Source organism: Aotus nancymaae, unplaced genomic scaffold (assembly GCF_030222135.1).
Source record: "Aotus nancymaae isolate 86718 unplaced genomic scaffold, 86718_ANA_hifiasm-v0.15.2.pri h1tg000007l, whole genome shotgun sequence".
Classification (NCBI taxonomy): domain Eukaryota; kingdom Metazoa; phylum Chordata; class Mammalia; order Primates; family Aotidae; genus Aotus; species Aotus nancymaae.
In genome coordinates this window covers 39,549,409-39,564,526 of record NW_026988418.1, presented here as the reverse complement: position 1 = coordinate 39,564,526, position 15,118 = coordinate 39,549,409, and the positions used below count along the sequence as shown (strand labels likewise).

Here is a 15,118-nt window from a genome sequence, read left to right as displayed (position 1 = left end):
TTTCAAACTCCTAGTGTAATATAATTTCTAGTTCCCTCATGATCCTGGTTGCTTTCAACTTGTTTCCTCTCTTTTGAAAGAATTCTCAATTGTCTGTTTCTTTATATTGTGGTGACTTCTATTACAATAGAAACTGGACAAAGTATAAGAAGAGCTTATTCATGTAAGAAGACCTGTTAGCTTTCTATAAATATGCAAAATTTTAAATTTCCATAGTAATCGATTAAATGCTAATTAAAAGAAGATAGCCTTGTTTTGCATACATAAAGTCAGCAAGGTTGAAGTGCCCCATCATTTTTGGCAAGGGTTCAGGGAAGCAGGCACCACAGTATGCTGATGCAATAAAAGAAAAAAGAATCAGAGAAATGTTCAAAAATTCATTAACAAAACTGTTTAGCATATAAAGAAAAGTGACAAGGGGGAAATCATTAAATAGCTTAGGGCACAATGTAGCTACTGAATATGTTTTAGGATAATTTAATGACTTTGAGAAAATGCTTGTAATTCCTTATTTAGAAGACACAGTAGGCTATAAAACAAAATTATATATGTATTTTGATCGATAATATCTATGGAAAAATACGGAATGAATACTGGGCAGTGAAATAATATGTATCATATCTTTCTGTCCTCAATGTTTCTGACAAAGAAAATACATTATCTGTCCATTCACTCATTAAATAAAAACAAGTTTTGCCAGGCATGGTGGCTCACGCTTGTAATCCCAACATTTTGAGAGGTCGAGGCGGATGAATCACTAGAGGACAGGCATTCGAGACCAGTCTGGCCAACATGGGGAAACCCCATTTCTACAACAAATACAAAAATTAGCTGCGTGTGGTGGCACATGCCTGTAATTCCAACTAGACAGGAGGCTGAGGCAGGAGAATGGCTTGAATCCGGGAGGTGGAGTTTGCAGTAAGCCAAGATTGCACCACTGCACTCCAGCCTGGGACACAGAATGAGACTCCATCTCAAAAACAAAAAACACGTTTTACAAAGAATTCCAGAAGTTTTCTTATCAGTCCTGAACCTTGCTGCTTTGTTCTTAGACTCTCTGCGTGTATCAGGGTCATAGTGACCTTTTCATGGCTATTATCTTCTATTACAGTGTTCTAAAACCTCCAAATATTTTTCATGACTACTGCTATTAAGTCATGCTCAAGTCTTTTCAAGCCTTTTTGTTTGGTTTTACATTTGTTCCTATCAAATTTCATTTGATTTTATTGAGTCCATATGTTGTGCTGTTAAAAGTTTTAATTTTTTCCTGTTGCTCCTTATTGAACAGCCAGGCACAGTTCTGCATATTTCGCTGATTCATTTGCATGACATTAGTGTCCTCATCCAACATTAATGTCGTCTTATCCATCAAAGATTGTGGAGTATTCCCTTCACCTTTTTTTTTTTTTTTTTTAACTAGGAAGGAAACTCATCATAATCAGCATCACCAAAAGATGTTTTGTCCAAACCATTTTAATTTGAAGGAAAACTACCACTGACTAGGGAAGACCTTTCCAAGTAAATCTGATTGTATATGTTCTACTTCTGGAGAAATGTAGACATTTGTAGGAAAATTATTTTGAAAGATTATGCAGATATTTAAGTGATTTTATAATCATGGAAAATGGCATATTTGAAAAGTGTTATCAAATATAGATCAAGAACCCTCAAGAATGCATGGCGTAAGGTGATGCTGGCATACACCATATGATTATATTAGTCAAAAATTTTGCCCACGGACTTAGGGACAGTGAGAGTCACCACTCGGATTAAACTAAACAATTTATCCCTGTAAAGCACCATAGCATATTTTTATCATGAATTACAACTCTTAGAAAGAGATTTAAACCTATGTCATTTACCAACTAGGCACTAAAGTTTTTTGTCCTTAAAAGAAATTTCACATTGATCTGAAAGAAGGTAAACATTAGCAGATTCTCTTCTCTAATTATATTGTTTTTAGAGTCCCAGCTAATCTCCCTCAATGGACAAACTAAGAAAATTTATATGCTAGCATGCGAAGTACTTTCTCCAAGGTAGCAAAAAGTTTCCTATTAGGTGAAAAAGAACGCTAGGATGCAAAATTCTATTAGTGTTAAGGGAGAAGGATTCCTAGATATCTTAAAGAAAATGATGTCAAAGAGTAGAAAGTCTTGGAAAGTGAAGAAGAGTGAGGGAGAGAATGGATATAAGGTTCTCTCTTCATAGAAATATGCCCTGTGATGTGGTGTGTCTCGTCTTTTAAAGGCATATTAGTACCTTATTAAGTTTATATGTCAATTTTAACAAAGAAAAAAGATGGATGAGAGAAATTCCTTAATTTAAGATTCAAGAAATAGCAATTATATTTGATACAGTAAAAAATATACACGGTACTGCATAGACCTGAAGACCAAAGGAGAGTTGAAAAAGAAAAGACTAATCTCTGTGACATCTTGCAAGGGAAACAGGCATGAAAAGAAGGGGTTAATCATAGGTGAGGGTGCATCTATCCTACTTTAACAATAGATCACTAAGACCTTAAAACTCATTATACTTCTATTGTGAGTAGAGTTCAGTCACTTAAAAGTTTCTAGTGTACCAGTTTCTCTCTTGCTTCCTTGGGAAAAAGAAACCATATTCTCTCTTCTTGATATAATATACCCTAGAACAATATATTGTTTCTTAGTTTATTCTTGTTCAGGTGTAGGTACTTATATCTATATACAATTTTTTTTTCCTCAAGTGTTTCTAGTGCTTGTAACAAGGATTATCAAAACAAACAACTCACCCATAGAGTTGCACAAAACTCAGTGTTTTCTTTTTTAGCTGTATGTCATCATGACTAAGAATATCATGGCAGAAACAGCTACATGTTCATCAAACTCTTTTCCTACACATTAACAAAGCATTGCCCATCCCAGGCCACATGAGTGAGGCTGGCCAACAGAATGTGGGTGGAGTGATATACATCACTTCCAGACTTGACCATAAAACCTTCCAACACAAGATCTCTCTTGCTTTTTCCTCTTTAGCAGGCCAAATAGGACTCAAAGGACCTGGAGGAAGGCAATGCCACATGATAGAAGGTGCCTTTGTCTCTAAGTCACCCTTGGAAACAAGCTGGTTGGAGAGGAACATCTATGTAGAATTCATGTTTTGGAGGGAAACAAATCTTATTCTGTTAAACTACTGAAATTTGGAGGGTTATTGACCACATCTATTAGCTGCCCCTAGATAGGTATGGACTCTGGGCCAAACTGCCTTGGTTCCAATCTCCCTTCATCAAAAGCTGTGTGACCATGGGCAAGCTATTTAATCTCTCTAGTGCTTCAATTTCCTTATATATGAGATGGCGATAGTAACATTATGTGCCTCACAGAGTATTGGGGGAACCGAATGAGATGTACAGCCTTTTAATAAGCCTGGCATATAAGAAGTTATTATTTCCAAAGATGACTCTCATTTTGAGATCATTTCCAAATACGGATCTCTTACAGAGTTGGATAGATAGCTCTAAGCTGATTTGTTAAAAGAAAAATCATCCCAATTTGACATTCAACTGCAAGAGTATTGATTTTTGCAGAAAGAAGAAAAGAGCTGAGGAAGGAGGAAAGTAAGAAATAAGGAAGGAAGGGAGGAAAGAAGGAAGACTTCTTTCTTTTATACAGCTTATGTGCTAACCCGACTTTGTTAATATGTCTGGCATAGCAAAAAAGGAAACATATGTCAGCATCAGATAGTTAATATGGACAAAGCAAATTCCAAAGGTTGACCAACATTTTATCTTGTTATTGTTTATAATAGTATCCTGGATATGTTTCTGCCTTGGATATCAAGTATATTAAAAATCCCATGCCCTTTTCTTTTCCTCTGGCTTTGTTAACATATCCTTACTTGTCCTGTTGTAAAACAAACTGAAATATGCCAAAAGCCCTTTGCCATTTTGTATGCTTTATTCTAAGATACAGTGTTTACAAATAAAGCACTAAAATGCCATAAAAACTCTCCACGAATGTACAACTGCACATTTCTTCTAAAAATAGATGAAGATTACAGGTTTTAAAATGAATGAGAAACTACAGAAAAAAAATCATGGGAACTCAGGAAAATGGGTGAAGCAAAAACTGTACCGTATGTAATAGAAATGGCTCAGTAGCAGTGACAACAAAGCTAAACACAAGGAAATTAGTACTTTGTAGATTAGGTAACAAAAAGCTATAAAATTGCCTGCTTTTGGTGGCTTTGAAGTGTCTTAGAAACAACTCTCACAACATAGGCAAATATGTGAACTTGGTAGCTGACTATTCATCAAGATGTTCTTCACCTTTATGGAAGGAAGTGAGTTTCTATTTTTCTGAAGTCTCCAAGGCATGGACATAAAGAGATATAGCTGCAGAGAAAGAAGAGCTTTTCTACTCCAAAAACAAATTGTGCCTATTCTGAAAAGAAAAAAACATAGTTAACTGAAAAAAAAGAAACAAAACTAAATGAGATTTTCTGCACTGTTACAAAGCCCAAGGACAGTTCTGATTCGATGCCTTAGCAATTTACATGGAATTTTACTCTGGTGGTTTCTCCAGAGTTCAGCAAAAACAAGCAACAGAACGATATACTATTTCTGAGCCACAGGAACCATTTTCAGAGCCTAGTGTATGTAGTTTCAAAATTCTTCACTTCTAACAGTATCCTATAAATGGACTGTAGAGAAAAAAATCTTTTTCAATCTTTTATGCCAACTAAGTCTTATGGGACATTTGGGGATTTCATTCGCCTTCCAGAAGGGTATCTGGGCTCAAGGATCACATGTAGTGCAGGGATGAGCATGAACCCAAAGGCTAGTGTTAGTGCTGATGGATAATTTAACGTGGGCAACAGAGTTGGTTTGAATATGAGGACACTTTAGCTCTGGGGTATGTTAACAACAGGGCCTGCCAGTTTCACCAGGAAACCTCCAACACTCAACAGCTTGGTGTATCAATAGCTTGCTCATCCTCAATTACAAAGAGAAAGTAAGAAACTCACCTTTATGTTCTTTAAACAAGCCCTAGAAATTTGAGATAACAGAACATGGCCTAGCCTTGGCAATAGCAACAAACATAGAGGAGGGAGAGTGTAGCCAGTCAGTGGGACATGTTCCTTCAATTATGAAAATATTTCTACACATCATTGTGGGGATTTCTCTAATCCTGAGCAGAATGAACACAATTTGGAGCTCTTGGATTCCATGACTAGACTCTTTAGTAATCAGTTATGCATTTTTTTCTAGCTCTCCTTCTGTCTAAAAAGTGTAGTGGCAAAAGTACTAGAGAAGAAAACATGAGACAAGAATTTGAGTCTCAGTGCTGCCATTAGTCCAGTTTATAATTACAGGCAAGTCACTTCACTTCTCTTTCCTCAGCTCCAAGATGTAGGAGTTTTATTGGCTAGCCTTTAAAATCTCTTTCAGCTCTAAAAGCCTAGACTACTTACAAAGGCTAGCCCTGGCTCTTTCAGCCACTAATCTATATGTACACTATTAAAATGATGAGGTCTTGTCTTTTAAATATGTTGTTTGTTTTAAGAAAAAAGCATTTTTCCCTCCTGGCCCCATACTGTAAATCCTTTGTTGTGCTAAGACATGCAAACAACTGACACTGAATGACATAATTTATTCTTTGCATTTGACATGTCATATTAAAGGTTAGACGGGCACATTGTTTTTTAATCAGTCATCTGATTATAATTTCTTGCTTATTGAAATTAAACCAAACTCATAATTAACATCCAATTAACACTACCAGGTGAAGTATTTTCATGTTGTCTCTTTTCTAAGTAACAGTGATTTTCTTCTGATGGCCTTCTACTTCTTGGAAGGTCAGCAGGTCCCTAATTCAGACTCTTGTTCCTACCTCAGCTGATTTATACCAATTTCTCCAAGAGCAATTTCCTTATATAAATTTCCTTTTTCATAGTGGTCACAGTTCTCTAGCTATATAATAAAAATCATGCAAATCTGGATTTTGCTTATGCTAAAGACCGGCTTATTTGAATTGGAGGACCAGTGTTCATTTACTTCAGTGTGAATGAAGCTTGATGCAATGTTTTTCAATGTGACTTCAGCTAAGCCTGCAATCGGCAGAACCTACAATACAGATTGCTATACTTACAAGTCTGATTTGTGACAACTGTGGCGTCTAATTGTGTTTTCAGTTCTAGATTTAGCAGCTTCTCTAGCTTTATTCTTCTGGCCAGCTTTTGAATATGATTTTATGTACTCTTAGCAATCAGTCCATTTAATTTGGATTTTTGCTTTTTTCATCAGGATTCAAAATGTAACCCAACAAATTTTGGATGAAGTCTAAAATAGGGTTTTTCTCTGATTCACACACACCAGTGAAGAATATAGGATTATATATATGCCTTTATATATAGTTATAAGTATATAGATGTATATATATATGTGTGTGTTCACACACACACAAATGGACTCTGTGCATATATTCAAACATTCTTCCAAATTCCAATTGCCTTTTCTTTGATAGGTTTAATAGCAATGTAAAATCATATAATCTAAAAGGTTTCTTATTTGCATTATCATCATAACAATGTAAATCATTACTACTTGTCACTTGGTTAAATTGGAAAGGATTTAAACATTCATTTTAAAACTCTTTTTAAATTAACTTGCTTTTTCATAGAATTCTGCATAATAGAGAATAATATTTAGTCTATTATTTTTATCTTGAATGTTTTCATGCCAATTTCAGAAACATTGTGACCCTTTTTTATAGCTCATTTGCCTAGAGCCATGGAGAGTAGTATTAAAATATTTTTATTTTTTACAGACATTAATTTCTGGGATGAATACACATCAGTTGTAAGTGGGTTCAGTTAAATTTTTCAGTGTTTAAATGTTGGATAAGATATCTTTCATTTGATCAGAATTTGTGGAATTGATCAGAAATTTGCATGACAAAATAGTATCCTTGAATTGCTCCCTTACCAAGTTCTTCTCTATCAATAAATCGTAGATGAAAAATTTATTCTTAACATGGGAGAAGTTACACTTTGCATTTTTCACTAGAATTAGAAAGATGGATCAAAGGAAAACAGGAAATAAAAGCAAAGAAAAATAACTTGTGAGATTCTATCAAAATGCTGATTATACTGGGAATTATTTAATTGAGTCTTCAAATTGAGAAAAACTTGTTTTTTTTTGTTTCCTATTTTTAGAAAGAAAATGACAATGAAAACAACCATAAAAATGTAGAGTAGGAGTTTAGTTGAAAAAATAAAAGAAAGAAAGAAACAGGAGAGGAAAGGGGGAAAAAAAAACCCTTCCTCACACCTCCAAAGAAAACACTGGAGTCTACATATTCCACACTTACCTTCTGCCATAGAGTGAGGGATACAGTGTATTGCAAACAGAGAAAGCTACAGTGAGGTAGGAGAGCAAGCAAGTTTTCAAAGTTTCTCATCAGTAGGGGCTAAAACAAATAGAGTTGGCCCTTCATTTATTAGAAAACTAAATAAATTAGGTTTATGTCCCAAGGCATTCTGATTAATCAAGGATTTCTTTTTATTCAACAGTGAAACAACAGGGGGAAAAACAGTCTGTTTGGCAATTTTAACATTTGTCTCTATTTTTCTTTGAGTGGGCATTTCTATCTATCATTAGCTCAAAAGAACAACATTCATAGACTAAAAATTACATAAGGGAACAACAAAAGGATAACAACTCTTTCCAACGATAGAACTGGGGCTTGGTAATTTTTATGGCTGTGAATACTGAGGTATCGAAATGGCAGCAGAGAGGAGGAAAAAGGCCTTTATCCAAGATGGCACATTTTAATGATAACTCACCATGATATTTAGCACTAGTAAAGACCTACAAGTGCTTCTAAAGTGAAATGTATCATTACTTCCAGCCTCCAAAACATTGTCAGTTGAACCTCGCTTTTGTCTTTTGAATCATTCTGCAAGGATGTTTTTGAACTCTCAGCTACTCTCTCAGCAAATCACCCTCTAATATTTAATGAGCAATGAGTACATGAAAAACAGAGTTGTCTCAAGCCTAGGACAGGAAACTATATTCTTTGCCTTTGTTTCCTCCTGTTGTCCTTGCTTTTTCATCTTTTCCCCACATATAGAACCACACACACATGTATATGTAGAAAAACTTCTCAAAACTAGTTATTTTCACAGGGGCCCTAGCATATGGCCAAGATCATCCTTTGTGATACTTTTTGGGTAATCCTGATATGATGTATTTGGCACAGAAATCAACTGGTTACTAGTTTACGTAAATTCTATTCTATACAAATATTAGCAAGTGGAGCAATCTGGAGTATAACAGAACAATGACCAAATTACAGCTCATCTGCTAAAGAGATAGCAGAATACACAGACAATAGTCCAATGAGGTGTTCACGGGCATCACGTGGTATAACACATGTTAAAGGACTCTAAATGAGAAAGCACTTTGGACATTAAGGTCATTATTATTGTTGTTATTGTGGCATAACAACAGACACACTATGGGGAAAATAAATCCCTAGAAGGCAAAAGCTCTGGTCAGGTTTAATGCAAGGAATCATCTCCTCTCCACGTCTAACAGTTGGCACTTGGCAATGAGAATGTAATGTTTGGAGAAACACATCTTGGGCCTATAAAATAGAAATTTGAATATACAAATATATATTATGAAGTATGATAGGATACAAATTGATGTAAAAATATGCTTTGCTTTCCCTGTTTCATGATTTTAAAAATCATACGGTTTTGTGTTGTTGGATGTTGAAGCAGAGTTAGTAAACCCTTTGGTTATGTTTCAGGAATGTTTTCACAGTATATGTTATTACAGTGTTGAAGTTGGTATCTTACATGTTAAGCAGCCTTCTGAAATATTTAGGACTCAACCAAAAATAACTAAACATTAATATAGATCATTATAATCACATGTTCAGTTATATTGTTGGTAGTAAGAATGGATGGTAAGAGTGGAAAGTCATCAAGATTTGCTACTTGGCCCATTTTCATTTACATGTTTGAGATAGTCAAGTAATCCTGAAGCGTAGGACGTCCATTAAATATTTGTTGTTAATTAGGCAGTGGCCTGAGGCTTTAGCTATAGGAAATACTGTAGAAAGATGGTATATTAGGAAGAGATATTTTCCCCTCCTCAGGCTAACTAGTAAGATACTTGCACCTTGATAGCAGTTCTTGGGTCAGTGTTTGACAATCAATCATTCTTCAAGATGGCAAAGCTGCCGAGATTCAAGAAGCCATTGAGTCAGTCACCTTGCCTTATGAGGCCAAACCCTTTTGGCTTCTGGAAGTTACTCACTGTTTAACAATTCTATGCAGCTATCTTGAAGGATAATCTTCCCATTTCTTAGATCACAGTTGTCATGTCACTGGGCTTCATCTCAATTCCAGTTAAATTATAAAGTGCGGTATGTCGTGTTGAACCTCCAGAAAGAACATAATGAGCACAACCATCCTCCATGAAATGCCAAGTTTAAATCACTAGCAGAGTCACCATCCACATCTGAGAGTGTACAGGAACTTGATAATCATTGTTGTTGTCTTTACTGTCATCTTCACTAGCATCATCAGCATCACAGTTGCAGTATGGGGATCACATTAAGTGATGCGGTAAGATCAGAAAAACCATTATCAAGACAATGTCCAGTTTGGATGTGTAAATATTATCCTGTGCTTCTTGGCCCATTTAGCAAACACTTTCTTTTCAGTGATAAACCTATGCCCCCCATATGGGGCATGTTCATGAAGAAAATATTCATCACACTCATCTCTTCCTTGTTCATAGTAATGATAGGGGACTTTTCTATAGCCTTCTGTCCTAGAAAATAAAAAAAAAAAAGAAAAGGAGAGAAAGATTGAGATGAAGAATGGAGCACTCATTTACAAGAATCCATTATGTGCCCAGTAAATGCATTTACTTGCATACCCATACATGATTCTTGTCCATGAACTCAGTTAAAAGCTATTATATGTATGAAAGCTTTTAGGAAGATGTAACAGGTTCTTAGTGCTTTAATAGATCAAATAAAATTTATATATCATGCCAATTACATTCAAACATATGGCTATCCTTTGAAATAGGAAATGGTATATAATGGAGGACACTTTAGATAGCCTCTTGCAGAACCTGAAGAAACTGATTTTTCACAGTAAGATATTGGGTTCATCTGAGCACCATTATGCTTATAGTTAGGGAAGAAATATTTGTTCATGAAGACTGTGGCTGAGAGTTACCATTTTGACATTCTGATTAAAATAGTCTGTGAATTATATTGTGCCAATCATTGGTAGGGAAATAGATTTCATTATCCTGATGAAGCATGGAGGATTTGTTTTATTATCTAATTAGAAACTATCCCACCAGCAAGGATATACTGTGGGTAAACACACTCAATTTAAATAAGGATCTGGCAGATTACTCACTTATTAGTGAAGTATACTTCCTAGGAATTCTTGTTAAGCTGTCAGTTTCTCTGAGGCTTTAGGACATTTTGTCCTTCATGATCAAATCTAACTAACTGTTGAGTAGATAGCTATCCATCAAGCCATCAGAGCAGCAGAAACGACAAAATTGCTTTTGCAAATTAAGCAACCACTAAACTTCTGTATTTTCAAGCCACAAGTCCCTGCTATGCCACTGATTAAGGAAAAAGTGTTCCTTCTGACATTTGACATTAGACTGGTAAATATTTTTCTTTTTATCACCCCTAGAAGTCACAACTTGATGCACTGACAATAAAATGTCATGTCAGCAAAGAACACTGGGAAATAATTGTTGCTTTATCTGTTTCTCAGATTTATGGTATTAAAATGAATTGTGATATTTTGACAAGATCTCAGAATTGGAGCTGCATACAAATAATTTCTTGCGATCTTACTTGCAGTAGGTGTCATTTATCATCCCGTAGACGTGAATGCCGTAACAGGCGTCCATGGCCAGAATGAAGGTAAACCACCCTGTGCTGAGATACGAGCCAGACTGGACTCTGAGAGGAATGAAAACAAACAAAACAAAACACAGAACACACACAGAACAGTAAGTTGTGTGAGAAATGAGCAACATTTCAGCAAAAACATAGCACTTGTTATCAGGAAAAAGCATTGAGAAACTTGACAATATGTCAAAGATGCACACTTATTTTGAATTATCTCTGAATAATTTATAGGAATGCTCTTGCTCTTACTACCTTAAGCCTCAAAGCTATGTTGTGTGGAAGAGAAGCCATATGGCAAATATCTGAAGTCAAATAGTCCTGCTCCCTTCAGGTGAACAATAATTTATTTAATTTTCCATAAGACACAAATTAGTGCTGTCTATCAGAGGAAAGGTTCTCTTAAAGTTGCTTGGAGCCCAGATGGGAACTGAATGATAATAGTGCTATCTTGCTTACCTAGACATACTATTATTTTCTTGAAGGCTGCTTGGGTTTCTAAGTATAACTTCCATGCAGTGTAGGTAAATAACTTGAAATGAAAGCATCTGAAAAATTTCTTTAACTGCTTGCCAGGCATCAGAAGACAGGACTTTTCCTTTTTAAGACCTATGTTACCAACTTCTGCAATATATATCTATTGAACAGGCTATATGCTAATCACTGTTCTGGAGACTGGGGATACAGCAATGATCAAAACAACCAAAGCTTCTGTCTTTGTGCAGGCCAGTGGATTGGATTTGGAGGCAGCTATGTTATAAAGGTTGGCCAAGAAAGGCTCCTTTGATCATGAGCACAAAGATCTGAAAAGACAGAGGGGAGGGTCAAGGAGGAAGAAGCCACGTGGACCACATGAGGAAAAGGTATGTAAGGAAGAGAGAAGGGCAAGGACAAAATCACAGATATGGAAGTATGCTTGGTATGTTCAAAGAAGAGCTGGGAAATGAAGGAACTGATGGAGAGGGTGGTGATGTGCTTAGATGCAGTGCTGATTTGGCATCTACCAAGTTCCACATGGTTCAAGGCAATGTTCAATGAAAAGCTGGATCTCCATATTTGTCTTTAGCCAATGTGACTCAATCCATTCAAAGGAAGTGACTGCCCATCTCCTTAAAACTCTCTCCATAGGGGCATTTGAACCACCCCAATTTGTTTGACAGCTGTGTAGCAACACCTCTAGAAAAGATTAAGTGGTCTACCTTCCATCTAGACTTCTTGGCCTACAGGAGCATACCCAGTTCTACAAACTGGCACTTAGATACTGATAACCGCTCTCTGGATACAGCCCTCCAGCCAGAAGTTGCTCCCCACTGATGCTCAATATTGTTGATGCACATCTCAGCACCAAGCCATCAGTGTGCTATAATTATTAGCCTTGAATCCTGTGCTGCTGCTGCTTCTTTTTAACAGGCACTACTTAGTGTCAAATTACATAGAACGTGCCAGCATTTCAGGAAAAACACAAACTCACAGTGAGGGTTGATGATTAGATTTTTTAGCCTTTACTTTCATTGACTTTGGGTGATTTACAAGGAGAGACAAACTCAGCCCATATACATCCTCTCTGCATACTTGTCACTGAGTCTGAAACGTTACTACCTAAGTAGCCATTCCTTTGCATCTTCTGGTGTATGGAAAATATTCCAGAAACTGGATCACATCGAGTTACATGCACTTTCTTCTGTGGTAGTAGCAGCAACATGGGGCAGCAATAGATGCAAAATGAGTGGGAAGATGTCTCAGGGAGGCAAGATACACTAACGAACAATTTTGCTTTTTAGACAACTTAACCTGCCCTCAATCCTGCATTCTGGGGTCTGAGGAGGAGCAGCATTGATGGGAATTGCTTAAAGCACCATCTGCTTAAAAAGCCCTTATCTGAAAATGGGGAGAGATCAGAAGAGGCAAGAGTCTTGACGAAATGCTCCCAAATCAAATCTAAACATTTTGTCTATGCACTGAATTTGTCCGGTTATTATTCCTATGGAATTGTGTACTCTTTTTTTCTCTTCTTTCTCATACTATTTTTTCTATCTTTCATTCCCTATCTTGTCTATTCTGCATTATCAGGCTGACCAAGCACTCATAAAGATCACTAAAAATTATGGCATTTGTTTGTTTCTACATGATGAGAAAAAAACCAGGTCTCATGTATTTACCCATCTATTCACTTTTTCAACAAACATATATTGGGATCCCATTATGTGCCACTGACTGTGCTGGGAGCCTGGTGATGAATATTTTCTGAAGAGTACATGGTCTAGTGAGGCAGGCACACACGTTAAAACAATTTATCACACTACAGTGCAACAAAGTACAGCTACGTGTTTCAGAGTCAACACGGAGTGCAGTCAGAATTGGAGTGAGAATATCTGGTTTCACACTGCAACTCTGCCACTACTCGAACATGAGGCTTTGGCCACTTATTTAGCCTCTCTGGGTCTCATTTTCCTTGTGTCTAAAATAAGATGCTTGAACTAAGTCATAGTCAAGGTTTCTTCTAATTTAAAAATCAAATGATTCTGTGATCATCACCTTCAACAGTCAGTCTGTAGTTAAGTTTTAACCATTGTACAGTACCATGCTCCGTGCATACTGGACGTTGTAATGAGCAAACACGTGAATCGGTCAGATCACATTTCATGCTCCCTGTGTGATGGACATGACACTAAATGTATGGGATATATATAAAAGGATAAACTGAGTATAAAGTTTTATCTTGCAATGGGAGTGACAATGGTCACAAAACTTTTGTGGGGAGAACTCCATTATTCCGTCCTCTACCCTGCCACTCATGGAAGCTGTTGCAATGGCTGGTGAAGGCCAAGGCCACAAATGAACCACAGTGCTAAGGGTAAAGGTGAATTTGAGTGAGAAAAGATAATCATAATTGGGAAAATCATCCTCCCTTTGATGTGGTCCCTTCACAGAGGTGCTAATGATCAGAGACAAAGATAATATGATATCTCCAGGAAAAAGAGAAAGATCCTCTTTGCGACATATGGACACTTATTCTGCAAAACAAGCTCTTCTGACTCATTCTGGTCCAGCCCACATAGTCATTTCTGAAGGTTCATCAGTAAGCTTCCAGAACAGAACCCTCAAAGAATAAAGAAGAAACAATTGTCATAGTGGCTTCTCTATATAACTATGTTCTTTTTACCACAGGAAAACAGGATCAAGAATTTCAGGATCCGACATCTGCTCAAAGATGTCTGCATCTTACCACCGAATAAGGAAACTTCACCACATTTCTGATACTTGATTCCTTTTGGGCCTAACCTGATTTGTTTTATTTCTGTGTAGACAGGCCATGCTAATTAGCTCAATAGCTCTTTAAACAAGATATGTTGCATTTGATTCAGATGGGGGAGGCTCACACTGCCCAAGTGCCCTGTCCTACAAACAGCACTTAATTAGACAGTTGCACCTCCTTTCCCTGATGCCTCTGATATATTTGGGATGTGAAATGGCATGGGGTTTCCTACCCACAGTAGAAGCTAGGGCTAGCAAAGTAGTTTTTTCCTCAAACTATTTGGAGCTAATGCCCATATAATGATGCTTGCAGTGGAATCATGACAACTGCTGGACGACTACAGGAATTCCTCCAAATAAATGCCTAGTAATCTGGGTCCCTAGAGGAAGTCACTGGCCGATGGCAGTGGTTCTGGCACATCTTGTGGCTGCACCATTTCCAAACTCTCCTGGGTTGGTGTGTGGGCATACTAGAAATAAGAAAGTATAAATTATACTCAACTAGATCTTTAAGTTTCAATAAAAACTGCAACAAAAAGACTTCACCCGATGTATGTGAAATTGTTTATGATTTCCAGCTTGGAAAGACTTAGTGATAACCATCAAATGCCTTAAAGTGATAACTATCAAATGCCTTAAAAATTCTTAAAGGGTCTCCTCTGGGGCCAAATACTGTCTCATAATTTGTCACTCATGCACGCAGCACTAACTATGTATCAGCTGGCCATCAATAATAGCACTTTTTTTTTTTAACCCTCCACATTTGGGGATCAATAAAAACAATTATTCTCATCCACAAATAAACAATCAAGATTCCCACAGGGATGATAAGAGAATTTAAGCCCCTAATTCAGTGCAATAGGAAAGCTTAAATTAATGCAGCAGAATAATGAGCCATGCAGGGGAAAATAAAGGCAGGAGTG

General features: G+C 36.7%; 1 protein-coding gene across 3 annotated transcripts in view; it reads right to left on the bottom strand.

Annotated features, from left to right (window-relative positions):
• Positions 1-7,516: 7,516 nt before the first annotated feature.
• The window catches only part of ST6GALNAC3 (ST6 N-acetylgalactosaminide alpha-2,6-sialyltransferase 3), a 352,495-nt gene continuing 344,893 nt past the window's right edge, over positions 7,517-15,118 (bottom strand). For all 3 annotated transcript variants that reach the window (XM_012442800.3, XM_064372520.1, XM_064372519.1), the window contains exons 4-5: positions 10,887-10,994; positions 7,517-9,826 (exon numbers count right to left, since the gene is read on the bottom strand). In XM_012442800.3, the coding sequence (XP_012298223.1) occupies positions 9,640-9,826; positions 10,887-10,994 (295 nt within the window). In that variant the 3' untranslated portion in view covers positions 7,517-9,639. The remainder of the gene's footprint in view (positions 9,827-10,886; positions 10,995-15,118) is intronic.